Source organism: Anoplolepis gracilipes, chromosome 7, assembly GCF_047496725.1.
Source record: "Anoplolepis gracilipes chromosome 7, ASM4749672v1, whole genome shotgun sequence".
Lineage (NCBI taxonomy): Eukaryota > Metazoa > Arthropoda > Insecta > Hymenoptera > Formicidae > Anoplolepis > Anoplolepis gracilipes.
This window is the reverse complement of record NC_132976.1, coordinates 12,628,806-12,655,454: the sequence shown is the minus strand read 5'-3', so window position 1 is coordinate 12,655,454 and position 26,649 is coordinate 12,628,806. Positions and strand designations below refer to the sequence as shown.

General features: G+C 30.6%; 1 protein-coding gene across 11 annotated transcripts in view; it reads right to left on the bottom strand.

Moving 5' to 3' along the window:
* Window positions 1-26,649, bottom strand: part of LOC140668164 (uncharacterized) — a 73,292-nt gene that overhangs the window by 12,113 nt on the left and 34,530 nt on the right. For 9 of the 11 annotated variants that reach the window (XM_072896873.1, XM_072896874.1, XM_072896879.1 and 6 more), the window contains 10 exons: window positions 22,237-22,367; window positions 19,739-20,009; window positions 18,805-18,922; window positions 18,454-18,574; window positions 13,024-13,121; window positions 12,013-12,157; window positions 11,564-11,639; window positions 10,105-10,334; window positions 9,553-9,625; window positions 2,931-3,326 (listed from right to left, as the gene is read on the bottom strand). In XM_072896873.1, coding sequence (XP_072752974.1) covers window positions 2,931-3,326; window positions 9,553-9,625; window positions 10,105-10,334; window positions 11,564-11,639; window positions 12,013-12,157; window positions 13,024-13,121; window positions 18,454-18,574; window positions 18,805-18,922; window positions 19,739-20,009; window positions 22,237-22,367 — 1,659 coding nt within the window. The remainder of the gene's footprint in view (window positions 1-2,930; window positions 3,327-9,552; window positions 9,626-10,104; window positions 10,335-11,563; window positions 11,640-12,012; window positions 12,158-13,023; window positions 13,122-18,453; window positions 18,575-18,804; window positions 18,923-19,738; window positions 20,010-22,236; window positions 22,368-26,649) is intronic. The other 2 variants (XM_072896884.1, XM_072896883.1) reach the window with 2 other exon arrangements.

The following is a 26,649-nucleotide window of genomic DNA, read 5'->3' as shown; positions in this document are numbered from 1 at the left end:
AAGAAGAGATTATATAAAAGAATGATAAAAATATTCCATCCCAATAGAGTTTACAAAGTTTCTTTAAAGATTGATAGAAGAAACTTCTACCGCTGTTAAACTATACATCTGTATTTTCTGATCAAAATACAAAAAAAATCGCATTATAATTATGATTATTATAATCAGCATCGCCTTCATTGATACAGAGGGATTTAAAAAAAAGATCAAAATAAAATGTTTAATAAATGTGAAGAGTAGCTAACAATGATCAGATACAGTTAAATACACAATTTCGTATTTTATTTATTATAAATTTTTAGTCAAATTGCAAAATCTGACTCTGTATATCAAACTCATACAGAAATATATGAAAAACAGTTTCATGAGGAAATATTATTTTCTGAGACAAGATATGGATATTGCTATTTGTATCTAAGATGCAGCTAACAAGTCATGTTGGTATCATGACAAGAAGAGACAATGAGAAACAATAATGCCGTCTTTATCTTTCTTGCAATGCAATAGTGTTTGTGCATTTACGAACATACATCTATACATCAAAAAAGAGAATTATTGGTAACTCTGACGCCGGAGTTCGCTCGTCAGTTTTGTCAACCCTTAAACTAAGACTTTATCTTCATTTTTCTTATAATTTGTATTACTTACTTAACTAACGAATTTTTAAAAAATTTTTATCTTCAACGAAAAGTATATAAGTTTATTCTCTTATTGTTATTATAAAAATACATATCTCTCAATTTTATTAAATATAAATAAAACATTTATTATGTATATGTTATTTTTAGCGAGAACTTTTCAATCAATTATTTTATTAAGAATATTAAAATTAATTATATTAAAAAAAATTTGACATCAAAATCTGTTTTCAGAATTTTGTTATTTTTTATAATCTTCTAAATTATTACCTTTGTGTCGGTCAGATAACAATCTTCTAGAAAACTATGGAAAAATTATTTTTAGTTATATTGCTGATATAAATATGTATGCGATTTTGTTGTCAGAAACAAAAAAGGGATACGTATCAATAATCTATTTCATTTGAGTTCCACGCAAGAACATATAATTGATATGTAAGATATGGTTATAAACATTCAAATATTAGCAATAAAAATTGATGATTTTTTATATCAAATTTCCACAAATCGGCTAAATGAGAATCAGATATAGTAAGTAGAACGCATTAATGTAGTTTATTATTAGTTTAGAAGTATTTAATATCCAAATATTCAACAAACCTTAAGCATATCTATCCTACGACAGTGAGACTCAAAAGAATCGGAATGTAAGTGTTAACAAAGTATTTCGTTCGTAAAAATTATTCTTATAAAAATTAATGAGATAGAAGACAAATCGATACCTATATATGTAAATGTAATTACTTTAGAATACACAACATTGTATGGAAGTGTGAGAACGCTGTACACGCATACATGCACGTACGCACGCACGCACGCACAAACGATGTTCATTATTGATACGGCTAATACGTGCGTATCGCAATACGCGCCATGGGACATCACCTTAAATCATTTAGCCGGCTAGCTTGCTGAATTGTGAGAATACAATACAAGAGAAAGAGAGAGAGAGAGAGATCTCAATAATAGGGTTATTCTTATCACAACTACGTCGCCATTGTCTATTAACAACAGAATCTTAATTTTTAAAGTTATTATTGAATAGATTGGAAGTGTGTGTACTAATCGATTTTTCAAATTGATTAAAATATTAATTAACTCCCAGAAAAAAATATAATCTACATCATTAATTTTTATACTAAACGTAAATATGGTTGCGATAATGAGTTCTACTCTCTAAAATTATAATTAATTCATAGAACTATATTACAAAAAAATATCTTTTTTATTTTGCATTTTACTTAAGTTTTCCAATTCGGCAGAAAATATAATATATAATTTATTCCTTCAATAATGTTGTTTTATCTTATTTAACTTATAGATATTAAAATACTTATCCTAAGGCTCCCGAGTAGTCGCCGAAAAACTCTAAGTTGACAGTGGCGACAATCATAGCTGCGATAGGAATAAGAACCCTGTCATTATGCTCTCTCTTTTTATCTCGCATTGTCTATATCATTCTCTCTTTTTTTGTCTCACATTGACGTTTGAAAGTGACGTTTTGACAGCCAAATTATTCTTGCGTGCCATTTTTAAATAAAAAGGTATTTCAATGAAACAACTATAGATCGCTTCAGCACATTTATAAAATATTCCGAAAATTAAGCTTAGCAAGAAATATACTATGTAAAAAAATTTTCCATTTCTTTAGACAGTTGTCAAACCGCTTTTTTTCCATGTAAGTAGGCTTATCTTGACATTCATTTTACGGCTATTTATTAACTGTCAAGGGAAAAACTTAGTTTTCGGACAATTTTACAAATATGCTAAAGTGATCTGTAGTCTTGTTTCATCAAAATATCTTTTTATTTAAAAATGACACGCAAGAATTCTCAGAATATTATTTCTCGCTTATGACATCACGATTCCAATATGGCCGCGATGACTACTCGGGAGTCTTGATATCTCATCTTAAAAAAAAAAAAAGAGATCATTATGCTTTATGCAAAATAAACTCTCTTTTACACATGTGCACTAAAGTTTAAAATATTTACCATAATCACAGCATCCAAATATTAACGCTAAATCGATATTCCATCATGCATCATGACGAGACAAGGTAATGGTTAGACCGCACAAAGAAAAGGTAAAAAAAGAGACACAGATCAGTGAGTAAGAGAGTGAAAGATTACACAGAGGTAGAAACAGAGATATCCTGTATCAAAGTTACATTTATATATAGATACATAAAACAGCGAGCACACGAAGCAAAGATACTGTTTAATGATTGAGCAACGTTAAAAAAAAGGAGCAAAATGCTATAAACCGAGACCACGACAACATGCTACTTACTAGCTTGGACGACAGCAGTAGCGGCTTGATTTGATGCGGATCGCGTATCGAGGGATGATTTGGATGATGGATCATTGCCGGCGGCTGCAGCCGCAGCTGCTGGATGCCCGCGGGCCAATTTTGCCTGAACCTCGTCATTCGCACCTCGGCACCTTTGGCTTAAATCTTTAACGCCGCGCTCCGGCCTGGCCGCAGCGGCAGCACCCGACGTAGGTGGGTGATGGACGGTCGTATGAACCGAATGCTTTACCGGGGAACGTTTTACCGAGACGGTACTTGCGCTAGTACTGTTAGCGGTAGTGACAGTAGTGGTGGTGGTAGTGGTGTTGGTGGTGATGGTTGTGGGTTTGGCATGATGAAGAGGGCGATGGGGAAGGGCGGTAGTCGCGAGGAAGGCTAAAACATATCGTACAAGAAACAGTACAATTGATGATTAAAGCTCTAGGTCGTTTCTCGTGCATTCGCAAAAGCTTGCCTAGTCTGTCTAGTTTTGACAAAAATCGAAACTGATTGTTCATCGGAAGTACGGTCATTGCATATATTAGGTTTGGTATCTATTTTGTTTTCATGAAATTGAAAGAAAGTTTTAAAAAAATATATAAAATGATTTTGTTTGCAAAAATTTAATTTTAAAATCTAGGCATCTTATATTTTTTTTTATTTAACAATGTTTGATTATAGTTTGATTTTATCAATAATGATTTAATTTTCGATAGGTACTGTGTGCTTATTATATTATAAATTATTATGTTGTATTGCTACAATATATTTAAAATATAGACTTTTTACTATGCAGAACTGATTGTAGAATTGAATTCTTTATTTCTATAATTTTCTTAAGAAAATATGTATTGAAAAATAGGACAATTTTGTAAGAGCGTTTCGTGTGAAATTAAGTTTTTGTGAAAATTATTATGGACAGGAAGAGTAAGCTCAGAAAAATTTTTTTAATTCAGTTCCACATTTGCAATACGACTTTATTTCGAGCCATCATTATTGTGAGACTCTTCCTTTTCTCTTTTTCATAGAAAGCATGGCCTCGCCCTTTATTGAAAAAACGCATGATTTGTCAATAGTGGACGGTTATTGTTTCTCGCCCTCTACCGAAGAAGTAATGATTGTCCCACGAAGAAAAGAAAAAAATTATGATCGTTGTGTATTGGCCAAAAAATTATTGGTGTGAGACTTGCGGTTTTGCGATGGACTTTGATTTGCGTTGAATTTGTAATGTGTTTTATCTTTTTTGGTACATTGACGTCGGAATTTTTATATTAATGTGACCCAGTTGACATGCTAACTATCTTTACTTTGGCTTTTTGCGTTTCAATTTATACAGGTTACATAGTATTGATAAAGGCTGCGTACAGCCGAAACGTTTACTTTAATATGTTTTCAAAGGTTTGAACAATAAATTTTATTTAATTTTTTAACATATATTGAAATTTGCTCGATTATTGGCCGTCTTTCTTATTGATTATTTGTTGTTAGAATTACGAGCGTGTGCAGAGTTTTGTCATTTCTTATAGGACAATTTTCTTATGTAAAATAATATATTATTTTATAGAAAATGTAACTCAGTAAACATTATTGTAGTAATATAATGCGTGTAACAAATAATATAACAATAGTAACAAATAATATAAGTTATGTATTAATATAAAATTGTAAGTTATCTATATAAAACTGTAATACATGGTGTTACTCGTGTAAATCAATTATAATACACCCTACCGCTGATAAATATGGTGTACAGTACCCGTTATGAATTAGGGCGCGTTCGGGGAGACACTATATAGCGCTAACAGCGTCGTTCTATCTTTGTTACTCATTAAAAGTTGAACAAAGATAGAACGACGCTGTTGGCGCTATATAGTGTCTCCCCAAACGCGCCCTTAGTATGCCAATAGCTATCAACTGTTAGAAAGTGTGTTTATAAATTTTGTTTTTTTTATAACATGTTTTTGTGGTTCAGTGATCTGTCATTAGATATATTTTTGAGATTGATCCGTGAATGTAACAATGTATATTCTGCATATATAATACGGGTGTATACATATATGCAGATTCAAAAATAAGAGGTGAAATACTAGTGCCAAATATATATATATATATATATACATATATACATATATATATATTAATTATGTTTTTTTCACTCTGCAAGATTTATCATGAGCTTAAAATGTGTCAAAAATTATTTAGATCAAACTAAGATAAATCGGAATCAATTATGAAAAAGATTGAGACCTATATGTTATACTCTTGGATATGTAATAATTCTTTTAAACGCCAAACCAATATGAGATGGGCGGGCAGTAGATATACAGGGTGTCTTGGTGAAGGTGGGCAATCTCTCGTGAGCATGTAGAGCAAGTAAAAATAACCCCATAAGTTCCTATAAAATTTTTTTCTAAAATGCATTTCTACCGAGATATTTGTCTCTAAAGTTTAAATTTGAGAATCATTTTTCCTAAATAACTTTTATATTACTTTGTAGATCTTGATAATGTACACGCAACGGCAGAAATGGTGTCCGTCGGCAATTTCAGGATCACACGTATACACATGAAGTTAGTACATATGTATACGTATGATTTCTGTTGTATGTGTGTAACGCTGAAGTTGTCGACGGACACCATTTCTGCCGGTACCCGTACAAGAACTTTTTTTATTATTAAGTGAAGATCTTTAAAATAGTGTGATAGGTTTTTTTTATATTATCTCGGAGAATCAGAATTGAATCACCTGTAAGTCTTTTAACTCACAAAACTTTACAGCCGGTGGGCTTTTTTATTTTTAAAATATGTTTTTAGATTCTTCACATCTTTCTCTAAGAAAAAGATATTCTTGTTCCATTTCATTAAAAACTAAATGTTTTCAAGAAAAACGCATTTGATAGAAAGTAAATTTTTAATCGTAATGATTGAATAATGATTTTCAAAATAACATAAAATTACATTGCGTATTTAAATTATTTAAAAGAAAACAAATTTAGCCAAATTTACAAATAAATATTCGAAATGACTTCCACCGACTCTATTCCTGTGCACGACGAATTGACGACTGTGCAACACCCGTCATAATATCCCAGGATCATTTGTAATTTCCTTTCATTTTATTTGTAATTTTTTGTAATTCATTTGTAATATGTAATTTTGTATCATTTTGAAAATTATTATTCAATTATTACCAATAAAGGTTTACTTTCTATCGATTAAATGCGTTTTTCTTGAAAAGAGTTAATTTTAACGAAATGAAACAAGAATACCTTTTTCATAGAGAAAGATGTGAAGAATGTAAAAACATAATTTAAAAATAAAAAACCCCACCGGCTTTAAAGTTTTGTAAGTTAAAAGACTTACAGATGATCCGATTTTGGTTCTCCGAGATGATATCAAAAAATCTATCACACTATTTTAAAGATCTACATTTAATAATAAAAAAAGTTCTTATATATTATTAAGATCTACAAAGTAATATAAAAGTTATTTAAGAAAAATGATTCTCAAATTTAAACTTTAGAGACAAATATCTCGATAGAATGTATTTTAGAAAAAAATTTTATAGGAACTTATGGGGTTATTTTTACCTGCTCTCTACATGCTTACGAGAGATTGTCCTACTAAAGGACCTTTAGTAGGACAATCTCTTGTAAGCATGTAGAGAGTAGGTTCACCATCTCCAAGCCCAGAGCCTGCTCTGTTCCACAGGAAGTTCTTGCAAACCGCGCATCATTAATGTATGTTTACCTGGCTATACAGGGTGTCCTACCTGCTCTTTACATGCTTACGAGAGATTGTCCTACTAAAGGTCCTTTAGTAGGACAATCTCTCGTAAGCATGTAAAGAGCAGGTAGGACACCCTGTATAGCCAAGTAAACATACATTAATGATGCGCGGTTTGCAAGAACTTCCTGTGGAACAGAGCAGGCTCTGGGCTTGGAGATGGTGAAAATGACAATATAGATAGTGTCAAGAAGTCAGTAACCGAAGAAGCTGAAATTGCAAGTTTATGCTCCAATGAATACATTAGCTTGGGTTCGCCATAGTTGAAATACCCGCTGCCATATCTAATTAATCTAATTCACGATATCTATATCTCCAATCGTATATTATCATAAGAGAAAAAGAATAGAGTTTGCGAAGAAGATGCATAATTCGAAACGACTTTTAATTGAGAAGATAAGCAATGACAGGATTTGGTTAAAGTGATAATAGTGATGACGATAATAACGAAGTGCGATAGTGATAGCGCATAATACGATGTATAAAAATAAAAACCGAATAAAATTATCTTAAGAAAATAGAGAGTATGATAATGATAATAGCTAATCATTAATAATGATGGAAGATGTACTATCCATTGGTTTTGTAATTACTGTTAATTTAATTATCATTAAAATGATGGTGTAGCTGTATAAAAACCGAAGTAAGATTATCTTGAATAATAGAGAGTATGATAATGATGATAACTAATTATTGATAATGATGGAAAATGTACTATCCATTGGTTTTGTACTTACCATTAATTTAATTATCATTAAAATTAGAGTAATTTTTTTAAATATGCATTTGTTATTATGTATACAAAGAACATATATGATAATTTTGTTGAAACTGGGTTATTAATGAGTTATAAAAAAAGATGATGGATTTATATGATTAATTAATCTTCTGCTGGCGGATACCAGGTCACTTATGGCCCCATATATCTTAAGAATGTTTTTATAAAACTCGTGCAATAACTGAAACAAATATTTTACGTGTGCATTGTACAAAAATATAAATAATGTTTATTTTAAACATATTTTTTAAAATTGTATAAGTAATATTTTAACAAAAAAAATATTTATAAGAATACTTTTTATATACATATAAAATTAAAATCCACTAGAAAATATTAATTTAAAATACATATGAAATTAAAATCCATTATAAAATTTTAATTTGGGATACGTACAAAAGAAATTTTGCTATCAGAATTGATCTAGTCTATTATGTGTGTGACTATTACAGAATCAGCTGTTGTTCTAGAAGAGTTATTATATATTAAAAGAGTAAAAAGGAAAGAGATAGAGAATAGTTGTGATTATGGATTAGTGCAGTGATATATAGTGCTGCAGTGATTTTCTGTCAAAAATTAGCAGAATTGTATACATATTTTCATTTGTAAAGTTTGTGACACACAAAAATAATGGAGTATATAATTATTTTAAAATCTATTTCCAATATATTTTAGTACTTTTTTATTAAAATTTTTTATATACATATTTTTTCTTTCAAACATTTTAATTTAATTATTTTATATTTATTTTCCGTTAAATTTTCTTGTTTTCTATGCTTAATATTGCAATAAGAAGCATATTAATAAAAGAAAATTGAAAAAAAAGATCAATATTATATGTATCGAGAGAACGAAATTAGATTTAAGCAATATAAAATTACATAATTATATTCAAATGATATATAATCATATATTACATACTTTCTTGTAATATTTTCCACATTACTGATTTAATTATTTATTTTTAAAAGAATTAGAGATAATACAAATCATAAAACATACGTTAGATTCGCATTGTTAATGTATTGAACGTGTAAATGACAGTATATTTTCTTGATAAGTACTATGAAATGACAAATATATGTATAATGAATTGCGTTCATGAATGATAAAATTGATATGCAAACTTATCATTATGATTCGTCATATATATAAGATAAAAATAGAATTTTGTTTGCTTCATCGTAAAGGACGGCAGAGGATAGGCGAAAAATACATCGCACGATAGTCTTCATACAGTCTATCAATATAACTACTAATTACTAAACGAGAATTTTAAAGGCAAAGGCAAAGAAATAGAGACAAGTAGATAGGATTGTCATGCATTTGCCTAAACATTTATGATGAGGCAATTATGAGTAATTGACATTCACCGCATAGCAGTTTTTATGCGTGAATATATTTCACAATATATATTCTATTAGCAGAAATAACATATACATATATATATATATATATATATATATATATATATATGTATTGTATTTAATTATATATAAATATAATAAAGTGCTCTCTCTTCTAAGCGATTAAAAGTTAAGTTATATTTTAAATTATTTAAGTTTTTAAATTAATTAAAAAATAAATTTCTTTTATTCTTTAAATCAAATATTGACTAAAAAAGACCCAACTGCAACGATGTTAAGCTTAATATAGAGATCATTGAAGCTAGGGATCCTCTTTTGTCAATATTTTTTGTTAAGTTTAACAAAATGTATTTATATAAACGGCCATATATGTATATCGCGAGCGGTGAGCATCTTTGGCATATAATTTATATACAAATATCATAATCATGTATACGACGAATTATGTAACGTTCGGCTTTTAAGGCCCACAAGAGCAGACAGCAATCGAAAAAGTTGTACACAATATAAATATATATGTACTCTCTATTTCTAAATCCAGTTTATGCACGAAAATGCAAAGGGGATTCGACTGACAAATTACGAGCTCAATCGATTCGGGATACAATCTCCTGGGATACTGGAAATCGGTTGATAGTACTTTTGGTATAGCTAATGTAAAATATAATTGTCCGTTAGTTTTTGTTACTTACTCGGTCGTGGATGCCTTTCGCGCTCATTGCTTTTCTCTCTTTGTTCCTTATCCTTTGTCTCTTTTTCCTTCTCCTTAACAAACAAAAGCAAATTTCTTGAAATAGATTTAAATAGATTGCAATATCACAAAATTATAATTTCCATTTAAGTAATCTCTAAAATTGTAAGAATAATTTCGTTAATTAAGACACTATTTTTTTCTTATAAAACATTATGTTTTCTCAAGTTTGTTTTTAGTAAATGAATTAAATTATGTGTGTACAAGATGGTTTTTAGGAATTGGATCATCTACTGATAAATTAATGCGCTTATGGCATCATAATATGCCGAGTCTTATTTTCTTCCTCTGAACAAAACAATAGTTTTTTTATGTATTATAAGTGTAGTAACATCGCAGTTGATAAAGTCCGTGATTAAACAACAAACATCGAATTTTATGTCTTGCTTGAAAAATTACAATCACAGATCTTAATCAAGCTTTGAAAATATTTCGAAAAAAATAACATCAAAAGAATATTAATTAAAAATTATCACTTATAGATTAAATATACCTTGGCGTCCTTAGTAATGGACGGTGCACGCGTAGGCTGACGTTTAGGCGATCTACGATCAGTGACAGTCGGTCCAAGACTTTGCGAGCGTCCAGTTCTCGGACTGTTCTTTGGACTGGATTTAGTTCGCGGCTGAATTTCATCTCGATGCTCCTTGATATCATCGCGTCGTCGTGGGATCACAGGCTCCAACTTCTCTCGTGTCGGAGAGGGAAGTAGTGCACCATCACCTTGATAGAATAAAATTTCTCTTAAATTTATTTAAAAATAATTTTTATAGACAATTTTTATAAAAAATTAAAAAAGAGAAAAATATAGAGTAAAAATCCCGAATAGGGGACTCAGCTCCAATTACCTTAACCTTAACATATGTTGTCAAGGTCAATGACCGTAAGTAACATTTAAAAGATTTTAGCCGTCGCTTGTTATTTATTGAAAAGTTTATTAAAAAGTTATAAACAAAAAAAATTTCATAATTAGTACATAATTTTCTCACATCACATGTATATTTAATGAGGCGTTCTTTTAATGGATGTATTTATTTAAATGATACATTGAATGCATGAGCGGGGGAGAGGCCCCTCTCCCTGCACTCTCATCCCACAAAAAAACTAACCCAACTCAACCTGTGTCTTAGGTATGAAATAGATTTTGTTTCGTAACACAAAAGTATGCTACATTAAATATACATGATGTGAGAAAATTATGTCCTACTTATGAAACTTTTTTGTTTATAACATTTTAATAAACCGCTCACACATTAAATGTCCGAAAAACATATTGAGAAACTTTTTTTTCTTAATTTTTACTTTATAGCAACGACTATTTATTAACTGTCAAGAGAAAAGTTTAATTTTCGAACAATTTTATAAGTGTGCTAAAGCGATCTGTAGTCTTGTTTCATCGAAATATCTTTTTATTTAAAATTGGCACGCAAGAATTCTCATTATCAGAGTATTATTTTTCGCTTATGACGTGTTGATTCTAATATAGCTGCGGTGACTACTCGGCAGTCTTAATTGCATCTGCTTGTACAATATTTTTTTTTTGTATTCCCTTTTTTCTTTATAGTACTGAAATGAGTCAAACATGGCATAGCAACGTCTAATATAATTTATTATTATAAATTAGTTTATTATTTGGTTTCTCTGTGTCTTTCTTCCCGCACTTGGCTTTTACTTTCTTGTATATTTAAAGTCGATATTTTTTATCTCATTGTCAGAACCTATTATTTATAGTTTTGAAGAGAAATATACTTATTTTTTTAAGAAATAGAATGATATTAATTTTTATCTATCTAGGAAACATCCGACATAGATATGAAATATCTTTGATAATGATAAAGATTAATTAAATATAATTATTATTTTTAAATTAATTGGCAATAATTAAATATAGTTATTAATATTGTTTATTATATTTTTAAATTGATGAATTTAAGTGAATTATTAATACGTACCCACACCAGTAGTACGATCAAGATGGTGACGGATCAAGAAATCCTTTCTTGCGCGAGCGATGGCTCGATCATTATCCTATGATAAAATTAGTATTAGAAATAATTGTAAAAAATAGAACAACGGACATGTATATCTTCATTCTGATAATACAATATAAAATTGTAGGTTAATATAGTAATATTAATTACTAAATTAATAAAAGTAATTCAATTAATAAAATTAATAAAAGTAATTCAATTCTTACATTAAGTTTAAAAAGTAATAGTTGCAAAAAAATTCAAAGTCATAGATAAAATAATAAATAATCGCACGTTTTGAGGTATCCTTTATAAATTAACAAGTGTAACACTCAAAGTTGCAGTCTCTTAGAATGCTAGTCTCTTAGAATGCTCTGACAAAATTCGATAAAATATTTTATGAAAATATATTCAATAAGAGATTCGCATACCGTTTTGGCGTCGTCCTGCAATATACCATGTACCGGTCTAGCTTGCACCGAAGATGGTCGACCTGCTGGTGGCATTGTAGCGATCATGTTGGCGATCGGTGCAACCTTTCTATTCTCCTTCTCCTTCTCTTCCTTGGTAACCGATCTAAAGAGCCGATCAAAGGGCGGTTGTATTAGAGTCGTATTAAATCAACTATCAATTACACTTGCATCGAAATAGATAAGTTAGCTAACTACGACGAAATCAGTGTGAAGGTGCGACCACGCTCAAACATCTGTGAGTTTTTCTCTGCAAAATCGTGACTGCTTTCGCCCTTTCAAGTGAACGACATAAATCTGTAGTAAATAACGTTTATAATTACACGACACAATTGACACAAATATAAGCAACATCTCCGACATTAAAATATTTGACATTTTTATTTATACAAAATCTGTCAGTAAGATTTCAAATTGCTTAAACGCACATACACACACACACACATGCGCGCACGCGCACACATATACAATCGTCATACATCTCTTCAAACATGTGGACAACTTTTGAAACAATAAATTATTTACATTATGATACGAATTGTTTAAAAAGATATATGTAATGGTTACTATTCATAGTACATTAACGAGTGATACATATATGCAAAGTGCAATCAAATCCACATGTTTTTAGAATAGTTTCAAATTCAGTTTTTACTTACAATATTTTTTCATATTTAAAAAATATATTTGTAAAGAAACAAAGTATATACAAGTTTGTAATAAATTTAATTGACAGAAAATTTACATTGAATAAACATACTTGCTGCTGATAATTTTAGTGATAACAATATTTTATGACAATTTATGTTGCGATAAATCTAACTACACGTTTTCAGTAAGCGTTTGGCGAAAAGAACAGACGTAGATCGCAAATTGAAAAATCACAAGAAACATCAATCGTGTAATAGCACAATAACAATAACAAATCAATCATGTTCTTCATTAGAAAATGATGGAGTATAATGTACTAGCCTGGCAAGAGATAGGGCGTTGAGCGCATGATTATTGGAGACTTGTTTCCACAATGAAGCTTCATCTTCGACTGTTAGACCGCAACCCCAGTCACGATGCTAATGTAAACCAAAAGATATCAACATCGATATGTTAACAACTAAGAAATTAGTAAAACTTTCTATGTAAAACAAATTTATATTTACTGGACTAGTAAGAGCCAGACGCGGATGGTAATGTGTCAGTTTCAAAGAAAATTAAATTTTTCTTTCACACTGAATTAAACTGAATTATGCACGAGGCACATTTCCTTACAAGGGAAGTGTCACAACTGTCCGACATCGATTTAATTCTCCTTAAAATATGTTGTTAAACACAAATCTAAAAGATTTTTTTTTTATTATTAATTTATTAAATAATATAATAATTAATTAATAAATAATATAATAATTTATTAAAAAAAAAAAAAACATATTTTTTTATACGTGTCCTAATTCATGTTTAGGCCGTGAAACACCCCTTTGAAAAAAGCGGTATTTTCTTTCAAAATCGAATATCGTCGAAATTATAAGAGATAGAAAAAAATTGTTAAATGAAAGTTTAACGGTTTGACGAGTACTTTAAAGTTATGAGAAAAAATTTGGTAAATATCCTGTTTAGGGGAAGATGCTCCGATGTCTTTGACCTTGACATATGTTGTCAAGGTCATCACCCTCAGTAACGCTTAAAAGGTTTTAGCCGTCGCTCGTTGTTTACTAAAAAGTTACATACAAAAAAAAATTGACGTTTTTTGCAATTATTTTATCAAATACTGAAAATTTAAAAAAATGTTTCAAATAAAAATTGTAAGTCTCTTCAATTAATTTTCGAAAAATGATATTTCGTAAAATAACTTTATTATATATGGTAGAATTCGGAAAAAAATAAGCTTTAATTTGGTAAAAAAAAATTAACAATTTTTGAAAAAAAATATGGGTGGTGGGCGTTTTTTGAAAAAAAAAATAATAAAAATAAAAAATTTTTTTTCATAACTTTAAAGTACTCTTCAAACCATTAAACTTTCATTTAACAATTTTTTTCTATCTCTTATAGTTTCGACGATATTCGACTTTGAAAGAAAATACCGCTTTTTTTAAAGAGGTGTTTCACTCCCTAAACATGAACTAGGGCACGTATAAAAAAATACGTGTCTCTTAGATTTTTGTGTTTAACAACATATTTTAAGGAGAATCAAATCGGTGTCGAACAGTTGTGACACTTCCCTTGTTAGTGCGATACCAATTCAATAAATCTCAATTTGAAATTTTTATTAAAGTAAACACCCTGAGTATCTTAAAGAAATATCGGAGCAAAATCGCTGAATCGCGAAAAACGATATAAAAAAATAAATATAAAGATACATGTCTTTTATTTTTTATCTAGAACTTTAACATCTACTGTGGTCATGTTCAGTCAGGAAACCAAAAAACTGATTTTTGAGAATTTTTTCTCAAAAACTGCAAGACTTAAAAAAGAAGTTTTTAATTTGAAAAGAGTATGTTTTTACAAATTTCATATAATTTCTTAATTAAAAAATATTAAATCTATAATAAAAATATTAATAATAAAAAAGATATAACAATTCTTTCGGAGGTCCTTTTGAAAAACTTGTTTTATAGTGACCACTGCTGCTCGGATTTGGATCATCCGAAATAAAAATTTGGCAAAGATTTATTTAATATATTAAATTATCTAGTTCTTGAACAAACAATTTTTCGAAATATTGATTTGGAGAAAAATGGTGGATGTTTAAAGTTGATTTTTGATGAAAAACTCGCTCGTTCTTCGTCAATTAAAAAAAAACTATACATCGAAAAAAAAATCCTTCGTTCTAAGAACTAGTGTTTTATATCTGAATTAAACCTGTAAAATTTGAAATAATATTAATTGATGCAATAGTTTGCGAGCTATCTTGATCACCGATTTTTAAAATGCGGTTTTAAGAAAAACATGTTTCAAGTTTCAAAACAGGTTACACTTAAATAAAATATTCATTTTTTTAACTTACATAGAATCATTTCAGAGTCGTATAATAAATTTTCGGAAGAAGTTGTAGCCTCTAAAACATCAATTTGATGCTACCGACGAAGCGTTCTTCCCTGCGTGCAGTTGTTGCACTATATACTTGCTCCTAACGATCAAGCGCGGTGCATACTTTGAATGCTTGTAACTCCGTCAATTTTATTCGGATTAATTTGAAACTTACAGGGAATATTCTCTACATGTATATTTACAGAAAATGTCAAAACCCAAAAATCGATTGTTTCAAAATTTCTGACTGACCATGACTCTTTAAATAATCTTATCAAAACCTTATCAAAGGAAAATATTTGTATTACTTTTCTTATAAAAGTCAGTTGTACCAATACTGATCAATATTTCGTTCCATTATATCATATTATGGTAAATGTCTATAATAGCTACTGCAGCGAAAAATCAATTTTTTTTAATACCAATCAACAAAACTATTATAGAAATAGAATGTAGACATGCTTTTAGGGAGGGGCAATGCTTCAATAACAAGTTATAGCCATAATTATTCGTTCGTACTTTTATATTTTGCATGGAATAATATAAATATGAACCAGGGAATATTTTTATGACATATACACACACACACATACACACACATGGGAGGGAAGGTGCAAGGGGGGCCATCGGCCCCCCCTTGCACCCCCCCGTGTGTGTGTGTAAGGGGGGGCCTTTGGCTTCCCTCCCGCGCCCACCCCGTCCACCTCGCTTCGCGTGGAAAGTTGCAAATCCATATGAACTTTGCTTTGTCTTGCAACGTATATGCAAAGCGAGGTGGACGGGGTGGGTGCGGGAGGGGAGCCAAAGGCCCCCCCTTACACACACACACGGGGGGGTGCAAGGGGGGGCCTTTGACTTCCCTCCCGCACCCACCCATGTGTGTGTGTGTGTGTGTGTGTGTGTGTGTGTGTATTATGTAAATATTGAAAATATATATAAAGATAAAGCAACAAATACAATAATTAATGTTTGTAAACGAAACTCGAAGGACAGTATAATTTGGCATTTCTATAACTTATTATTGAATAAATTCTTAAAAAAGACTTGCCCCTCCCTAAAAACATTTCTACATTCCATTTCTATAGTAGTTTTGTTGATTGGTATTGAAAAAAATTGATTTTTCGCTGCAGTAGCTATTATAGACATTTACCCATATTATTGAAAGAATTGGACACACAATTGAGCAATCGAGATAATTATTTATGTTTAAGACTCCCGAGTAGTCGCCGAGAAATTTTGACAATGAGTTGCCGGTGGTGACAATCATAGCTGCTGTAGAAATAAGAACCCTGTCATTATGCTCTCTTTTTTATCTCGCATTATCTGAATCATTCTTTTTCTTTTTGTCTCCTATTAACGTTTAAAAGTGACGTTTTGACAATCAAATTATTCTTACATGCCATTTTTAAATAAAAAGGTATTTCAATGAAACAACTCGATAAATCGCTTCAGCACATTTGCAAAATACTCCAAAAACTAAGCTTAACAAGGATATAGTATGTGGAAGGAACATTTTCTACATCTTCAGACAGCTGTCAAACCGCTTTTTTCCCATGTAAACAGGCTCATTTTACGGTTATTTATTAACTGTCGAGAGAAAAGCTTATTGTTATTTTTCGGACAATTTTACAAGTGTGTTAAAACGATCTATAGTCTTGTTTCATCTAAATATCTTTTTATTTAAAAATGACACGCAAGAATTTTCAGAGTACTTTTCTCGCTTATGACGTATTACGATTCCAATATGGCTGCGGTGACTTCTCGAGAGCCTTAAACAAAATACGAAATTTAATAAACTTTTCGTTTTTAAATTCTTTTATTAATCTAGAGCCGATATTTTTATTGTTAGTTAAAATATTGAAAATGAATATTTATTGCAAAGATTTATATTTATTGCAAATTGTAAACTTTTTTCTCACATTGAATATTTTTACAACTAAAGAAAAAATTCGGTAATTGTAGAGAATAGCTACCTCACCTCAAAAGTTGATAAAATTATACTCATTCGACGCGTTTTTGCATAAAATGAAAGAATCTGGCAGAAAAAATTGTCGCTCTGCCCCGCGAAGCGAGATATTAATTTTTAAAGATATCAATTTTTGAGGCTAGGATACCTGTCATATTGACTTAGTGTAGCGACATGGCCGTCCACTGTGGTCACGCGCGCATGCTCTGTAATAATATGCGTATGCGTTGTAATAACTTAGCACGACTGTGCACAAAATTTAAACTGAAATTTAAACTGATATTATTTGAAAGTAACATTCAAAAAGAATATATTTAAAAATATATATAATTATATATTTAAAGATATTCTTTTTGAATGTTACTTTCAAATAATATCCTTTGTCACCACATTTTTTAGTATATATACAATTCCACATGGGTTTGCGATTTTGTGCAAAGTGAGATTTAACTCATTGCAAATTTTTATCTTGAAACTTTCACGTAGTACTGTCAGCCTTGGTAGTTTTCAGACCGTCAAGTTTTGTTATTTTTTTTATGTGGGAGAGCATGGAAGCCCCGACGCACGAAGCCCCGTCCCCATGCTCTCCCACATAAAAAAAAAAAAAATAACAAAACTTGACGGCCTGAAAACTACTAAAGCTGACAGTACTGCGTAAAAGTTTCAAGATAAAAATTTGCAATGAGTTAAATCTTACTTTGCACAAAATCGCAAACCTATGTGGAATCGTGTATAAACTAAAAAGTACATGCTGAGAAAGAACATCTAAGCTTAGCTGCTTTTCCTGTATCAACATTTAACAATAACATTGTTGTTCATTTAATATTGCAAAATTCAAATTTCGAGCTTTTTACTTCACATATGCATCACGTGCTGTTACAGAGCATGCGCGCGTGACCACAGTGGACGGCCATGTCGCTACACTAAGTCGATATGACAGGTATCCTAGCCTCAAAAGTTGATATCTTTAAAAATTAATATCTCGCTTCGTGGTGCAGAGCGACAATTTTTTCTGCCAGATTCTTTCATTTTATGCAAAAACGCATCGAATGAGTATAATTTTATCAATTTTTGAGGTGAGGTAGCTATTCTGTACAATTACCAAAAATTCTTTTTCAACTCAATCATAGATTTCTTATAAAATAAAACAATAAAAAGTAATTTAATAAATCTAAAAGAAAAGAAAATAATGCAAAATATGATTTTGAAAAATTATTTATTGATACCATTGAAAAATAAGCTCGATAATTAACGATAAATTAATTAAGAAACTGTATGCAATTGATGAATATGAAACTATTGTAGGGGGGGGGGTAGTTATTTACGCAAGAGGGATAAACTGCGTGGAGAAAGTCTGCGCGTGATAATTTGAAGGAAATCCTTTTGAAATAACGAAACGGAATCCCACAGATTACCTTATACTCGTCAGCGAGTCGCCGAAGCTCGATTACCTCCGCCATGGGAAATGGTTTTGCTTGCGATTTGCCCGGCATCTTATTGTCCGATATCCGTACAATTTTATTTGACTTTTTATTCCTGCAAATAATCAATTTTACGTGTAATGATCGCGTAATTGTCATCACTGATAACAATGTTGTCATTGTAATCGTGTCACGTTATCACACGTTATCGCGTCTTCACACCGATCGAAATCGTCGTAGATACCTTCTTTTATTTCTCATTTTTAATTTTTTTTTCGTTTTCTCCTGAGTCCCTTTATGAAATTTTTACGCGAGAAAACGTACTAATCCGGGTGACAATCTGACCTGAAAGTTATTTTTAAATCCGTTAAATCTTCTTCGTGCTCGTCGCCCTCTGGTACTATGCCGTCGATTGCATCCGTTCCGCTGCCTACTAGTGGTTCCAGTTCTGACGCCTGAATCCCTATAAGAAATGTAAAGAAAATACAAATAATGTAAATAATGTATACCATCTCGCTGTTAGACATAATTAAATTTTTTCTTTTAAAAAAATATTTCTCTTCTTCTAGTTGAAGTGTTTTACATCATTGTTTGCAACAAAATGTGATTGAAGAAGAAACATTATAAATTTTAAAAGCACTGAAGAAATAAAATTGATATAATTTATATCAAATAATAATATATATGAATATAAAAGAGAAATAAGAAAAAGAAAGGCAAAAAGTAAAGAAATTGTTTGTTCCTTTTATAAATAACATTGTAAATAACATAGTACAATAATATTGACAGCTTAATCCATAAAGATAGCAAGAATAAATCGAGCGTTTTTCATATCTATAATATTTTGACGATGAAAATCAGATAGAAAAGAAAAAAAAACAAGAAACCATATGTTGTCTCTTTCTTTCGCATTTACAGTTCGTGTCGAGTTATCTTTTTCCTTTTTCTCTGCTCTTTAGCAAGAAAATCATCAAAATTTACAAGGAGTTATTTAAGTGCTATCAAATTATGCAAATTAAAAATTTTGAGAACTAAAACAGAATTTTTATTTTTTTTCAAAGAAAAATTGATGTAAATTTTTATTCATGTCATTAGTCTCTACATTTTTTAAAAAACTATAGTAATCATTAGTAACAAAAGAATTAATTTATGAACACACAAGTATTATATAATTAATACAAGTTTGTTGAAGTTGTTGACTTCTAACACATTCTTCTAGATCTAGTGATTAATATTGGAATATGTGCAAATTGTTATGACAGTTATGATAAATAAGTACCGTCGCGTTTATGGTCGAAGTCGCCTGGTCGTTTTTTGTGTACCGGTGCCGGTCCAGTAGTTGTCATGCCTTGTTTAAGAGCCCCCATACTGAGCGACTTCCTTGGCGGGCCCGTAGTACCCGCGGAAACACCTGCTGCTGAAACCGGTCCCTGAGTCTCGCCATTCATCAGCTGAGGTTTTCTAGGCCAAGCAAATTGCAGCCGGTATTCGGTGCTTATACGAGATATCGCTTTGCTCAGCTGACTTGGTGGCAGTGTCGACGTGACTTCCTGTAGTACAAAAGTCGATATTTTAAGTTTAATTAATATTTTGATACAGTTTGAAAATTATAAATCAAATTTTACAGGTTTTTATTTAATTTTTTTGTTACACACATATGTAATTTTTGGAATAAAAATGTTAAAAATTTTCAAAATTATGAAACTTTTTATGTGCTGATTTTGTATTTCTTAATTCTGATAAATTTTATTTAGTTTTCTCTTCCTTTTTTTATGTTTTGGCTGATAATAAATGTAGCAAAATATTAAACAATATTAAATATTTAAGAAAGAGCTCCGGATCAATATATAGCGTGTTTCAGACTATCCATCCACCCCTTTTATTTTGAAAAGAGGTGATGCTAAGAAGTTAAAAATGACATTTATCATAAAAGCCTATCTGAAGTTTCTGATAGTGCTCCTTTCAGTTTTGGGAAACCTGTGGAAATACCAGAAACGGGGCAACTTTAAAAAATTTTAAATCCCCAACATGGGACATGGGTATCATTGGATAGAGCTCTTAAAAAAGGACAATTTTCGTATGAAAAAAATTTGATATTTTTTATTGTTATCAAGAACAAAGAACATTTGCATTTATTGTGATGCTCGAAAATGATCAAAAATTACAAGTGTTCAAAACCTGCCACCTTGATGAAGACACCTGTCCATCCTTCGTCTTATGCTATCAATCGCCCTCAAAACTTCTGCAGAAGTAAAAGCTGGTTAATTGTGCGCCTTAATTGCAATTAATGAGAAATACGCCGAACAACCGTCTTGTTGAAACCACATGACAAATCATCCGTGTTTATATTTAATCCGTGATCACGAATTTGACTCATATTTATGTTTGGCTCGTAATTCGTACCAAAATATTGATATTTTAAGATAATTTAAAAGTTCGAGCGTTACAATCATTGCAAGCGTTTTTTAATAATTTCTCTTTAATGCTATTAACAATATCCAATTTTTTACTACGAATATAAGGCTTTTAATGTTTACAAACAAGCAATTAGAAACTTGGCAAATAAGGGTGCGTTCCCACTGAACGCGTCGCGTCATCTGAGTTAACCAATCAAAACATCCCATTTTATTGCATGATTTATGACTGTAATAAAACGGGATACTTTCATTGGTTAACGCAGATGACGCGACGCGTGACGCGTTCAGTGGAAACGCATCCTAAGAGTCAAACGCGGATGTTAATGCGTCGATTCCGCAGAAAATAATTTTTCTGTGAAATTGATAAGTGCACAGGGCATATATTTTTCTTGGTGTATTTACCAAGGTGTTTAATTCTCATTTTTGAGAATTTTATAAATCCCTTTTTACCTTCCTAAAGAGACGTAGGTGAGAAAAATATCAGGGCAAATCAAATTTTTTTCCAAACAAAAGTTGTTTCTTTTTAAAAATTCTATCTAATGATACTCATGTTGTTCCATGTTGTAATTTAAAATTTTTGAGTTGTCCCCTCGTTTCCGATATTTCCAAGCGGTTGCCAAAACTATGAAAGTACCACCATCAAAATCTTCAGATAGGTTTTCATGATAAATATATAAATGTTTTTTTCATAACATCTTCCCTTTTTTTTTCTTAACATCATCCCTTTTCAAAATAAAAGGTGTGGACGGGTGGTCTGAGACACTCTGAATGTTAATAAACTGGTTTGCTGTTCTGTGAATCACGTGCGATGTCAACACGAAAGAAACAAGTTATATAAGTCAATTCTGCATACATCAAGCAACGGAAAAACTTTGCAAAAAATATAATTAGAGTCATCCAAAATTATTATATAGATTTTCAATTTTTAAGCCACTTTGAAAGAGACCATACTTTGATTAACTTAATTGGCAATTGACTTATCGAAAAAAATTTGCATTTCATTATTTTGTTATTAGATAATATAATGTATACAGATATAATAATAATATTAACTTTTTGTTGTTTAATACATGGAAGGAATGGTTGAATTAAAAATGATGAATTATACAGTTAAAAATTTTTCATAGATTATTCTATCAATTAAATTAATTGAAGTTTATTTATAAAAAATTATTGTAGCATAAAACCAAATGTTTATTAATAAAAAAAAAGAGTAAACTGGCAGTAATGTGTTAATTAAAACGCTCTTAAGAAAAAAAACTTTTCTTGTACGTATGTGTGTGTGATAATATATTTTCATTTATATAAATGTTGCTCTAAACTCTGAATTGTAAAGAATTACAAAGTGATTATTCCATACCTTGTCAGCTACGACGTTCGAGTCGATGGCATCGATACCACCACCGTCCGCTGCTGTGATAAACTCGTGTGTCTTGTAAGCAAGCTCTGGACATTTCTTTCGTCTGGGTAATGGTGGTTCCAGAGTGGGTCCTGTAAAGTTCATAATTTCTTAAATCCCGTTATTTTTTTAAATCTAATTAAAAACTTTCATGTATAACTTCATTCATAAGGAGTTGAATTAGTAGAATCAGATACGATAAATAAAGCACACAATTTTTTTTTAATTTTTTTTACTAATAACTTCGTATGTTTCGGTCTCTAATTTGAAGCATCATCTTGATAATACAAAATGATTAAGATGAATATAACGTCGATGGATGCGTCGAACAGTTAAATTCTTGACCAGCGAAGATTGCAAACACATTATTAAAATCGAGATAGACTGTATGTAACTTATAACTTAAACTGACATATCACTCCAAACTAGAGATTAAAACGTACGAAGTTATCAATAAAGAAAAATCAAAAGAAGAAAATTTACTTTATTTATTTTATTTACTTTATTTACCGCACCTGGCTCACAAGCTCAATTACTTATTAATGTCATTATTTTTTTTCTTTTCTTCTTTGTTTAGATTAAATTGAAACGTCATTGCTTTGGTCTTTCAATCAGTATATCTAATATAGACTTAAATATATAATTGTATTGCATAATCAGAAATCTTATAATACATTTTTGATTGATTAAATATTGATTAAATACGACTTTCACAAATTCTTATTTTTATTCTTATTTTAGTATTTATTTAATTTCAATTTCTTTCTTATAAGTGAAGTAATTTAATTAATTAATTTGATGTCCCGGAATCATGCTCGTAAATTAATTACAACTTTTAATGGTTATTATTAGCTCTTTTTAAATTTATTTCTGTATCGTTTTCAAATGACAAATACAAATATATTTATACAAGTTCGCAACTTTGCCTCAATGACGGAAAATAATTTCTATAATTCAAAATATCTTGACACGATCAACTTTCCAGGTGTATGTAAAGCAAGATAATACAGAAGCTACTATGCTGTGAAAAAAAATGTGATGAGAAATCGCAAAAAAGATTGTAGAATTCCTGTGGCATTTTAATGTCGGATAAAATGAGACATTTACGGAAAATTGGGGTAAAAGCGACATGCAAGTAAACCTTCAGAAAAGCAGATAAAAGACACTGAGCGATAATAATGAAAAGTATAGATATAGAGCAAAAAAATGCCAAATGCTTGTTCTTGTCGTGGAGAAACTTTTGCGTTGATTTTACAATATATTCCACGATGATTCATTATTCAAACATTTATCCGTGTTATGCGCCCATTGGTTTTTCGATTCGTCGTGAATAATTTATTTTTAATTTCTCTCTTCTCTTCATGCCTATAACAACCATGAATGAGAGAATCAAGTTTTTATAAATTCTACAATTTTCCAATTAATCAATATTGAAATTTATTCTTTACAACAACCTTTACAACAAACAAACGTGAATCCCTTTTCTTTCAAAATTTGCTTATCTTAAATTTCAAGAAATTAAAATTTCACTTGAAGATTTGTAACAAAATTTGTTTTAAACATTACCTTTGCTTAACCTAGATAAGACATTAACAGTTTACAATAATTCGATCTAACTACAAATCTATTAATTAATAAGCTATCTTTTGATGATCAAACTTGTGGAAAATAATATTATAAAAACTATTTATATTTGTAAATTCAAATGTTATATTTAATCCGTGATTAAATCACCTAAACTGATTTTTTTTTACTTAAATTTTGAAATGTTCTAAGTAATATTTGTATTTTCCTTTCTATACATATTATTTATATTATATACATATGTATATATATATATATACAGGGTGTACACACACACACACACACACACACACACACACACACACACACACACACACACACACACACACACACACACACACACACACACACACACACACACACACACACACACACACACACACACACACACACACACACACACACACACACACACACACACACACACACACACACACACACACACACACACACACCTAAAAAAATTAACGGCACAACAATTTTTTCAGGAAAAATTGTCAAACTTTGAAGTGCTGTAACTTTGCGAGAAATTATCTTACTGAAACGAACAAAAAAGCAAATTATAGTTTGAGATGTCTACTTTGAGATCCTGTTGGGCCACAACAATACATTTATTTAATTTTGAAGTTATGTGACTTTGAAGCGGAATGAGGCAATGAAAATCTCAAATTCACGCATTGCAGTAAGTGCGATGCGAGGTGATTTTTTCTGGCTTATCAAACTAATTTCAAGTGAAAGGCTGTTCCTTTAGCTTTAATTTTGTTTTTCATTTTTCGTCATACAATTTTTTTCTTGCCAAGTTATTCCACTTTAAACAAAAAAAACTCTTTTTTAACTTTAATAGGCTATATGCGGTCCGAAATGCGCTTACAGCGCTTACGACGTTCAAGGCGCTCACAGGCGGTCCGATTCAAATATCACTTTGTAGATAATTTCGCATTTCTGACGTCACGCGGTAACAGTGATTACGGTGACCCACCTTTCAACTATGGTCACCGTAATCACTAAAACGTCACAAAATCTATGACGTCACTTGGTTCACGGAGTGAATCGGACCAATTGTGAGCGCGTTAATAGCGATGTGAGCGCATTTAGGACCGCAGCTTTAGACGAACAGATCATCGTACAGGAATGAAAAAAAAAAAACATTTTGAAGGTTAAAGTATCAGCTTTCAAGTAGAAAGACTAAATTTTAGATATGATTTCTTTTTGCATGCCGTTTTGCACTTTGAATTCAGCTCAAAATTTCAGTACGTTGACAATACAAATTAAGATGGCTGCACATAATCTAAAAATCATTCTTTTGGTTGCCCCAGCTTAAGAATAAAAGTTGAAAATGTATTTCAAATCCACTTTGGTTTTTTAAAATTATTTTTGACGGAGATATTTAACTTTAAAGTTTGTGAGAGAATTTTAAACAGAATATGCATATGGTGAACGTATTCTTCATCGCATCTACAGCTCAAACATGCGTACGCGTACGTGCGTGTATGTAGTTAAAGAGTACGAAAGAAGACGATTCTTTCTCTGTGTTGGGATGATGAAAACACAGGAAAGAGGGTTTGGAGTCGATAAATACTGTGGAAGTGACGAACCATAGGGTCCTAATTTCTGAAATTGGTTTGATAAGCCAGAAAAAATCATCTCACTCGATGCGATACGTTAAAGTCGAGATTTTCATTTCCTTATTTGCTTTATTCCGCTTCAAAATTACATAACTTCAAAATTAATGAATGTATTGTCATGGGCTCAAGTAAATCTCAAAGTAGACATTTCAAATTTTAATTTGCTTTTTTGTTCGTTTCAATAGAATAATTTCTCGCAAAGTTACAGCACTTTAAAGTTTGACAATTTTTTCGACAAAAAATTGTTGTCCCGTTAATTTCTTTGAAGAGTGTGTATATACAGGGTGCCCGGTCGCGACCGCCCCATAGCTCAAGGGCAGATAGAGCAGGTCAAACTGAACATAAAAGTCCTCTACCATTTTGCGATTTGCGCAATAATTATTAAACTATTAATTAAAAACGTTCAGCAAACAATATTACAAATATATACAAAGTGTCCGGTAATAATCGCTCCACTTCTCTAGGGCTGATAGAGCAAGTTCAACTAAACATAAAAGTCCTCTACCATTTTGTGATTTGCGCAATAATTATTAAAATATTAATTAAAAACATATGCTGAGTGCTATATACAGCGCGCGCTCACACGCTGAGCGTTTTTAATTAATATTTTAATAATTATTCCGCAAATCGCAAAATGGTAGAGAACTTTTATGTTCAGTTTAACTTGCTCTACCAACCCTAGAGAGGTGGAGCGATTATTACCGGACATTTTGTATATATATATATAATATCGTTCGCTGAGCGTTTTTAATTATATTTAATAGTTTAATAATTATTGCGCAAATCGCAAAATGGTAGAGAACTTTTATGTTCAGTTTGACCTGCTCTATCTGCCCTTGAGCTATGGGGCGGTCGCGACCAAACATCCTGTATATACATATGTATATATACATATATATATATAATATGTTGCTAAACTGTAGAGTTAATATTGTACAAAAGATTATATTTTTCGAAAAATTATGAAACAGTCGCTTATAAAAATTCATCATAAGCGCGCGTCGATATTGGATGCATTTAAATGACACAAGTTGACATATTACGAGTTGATAAATCGATCTTATGATTTTAAAACACGTCCCGATTAATTTAATTATTAATTAACTTGTAGAATAATTAACAACAAAATTATATTAATAATTTTTACTTATAATTATAAATGTAT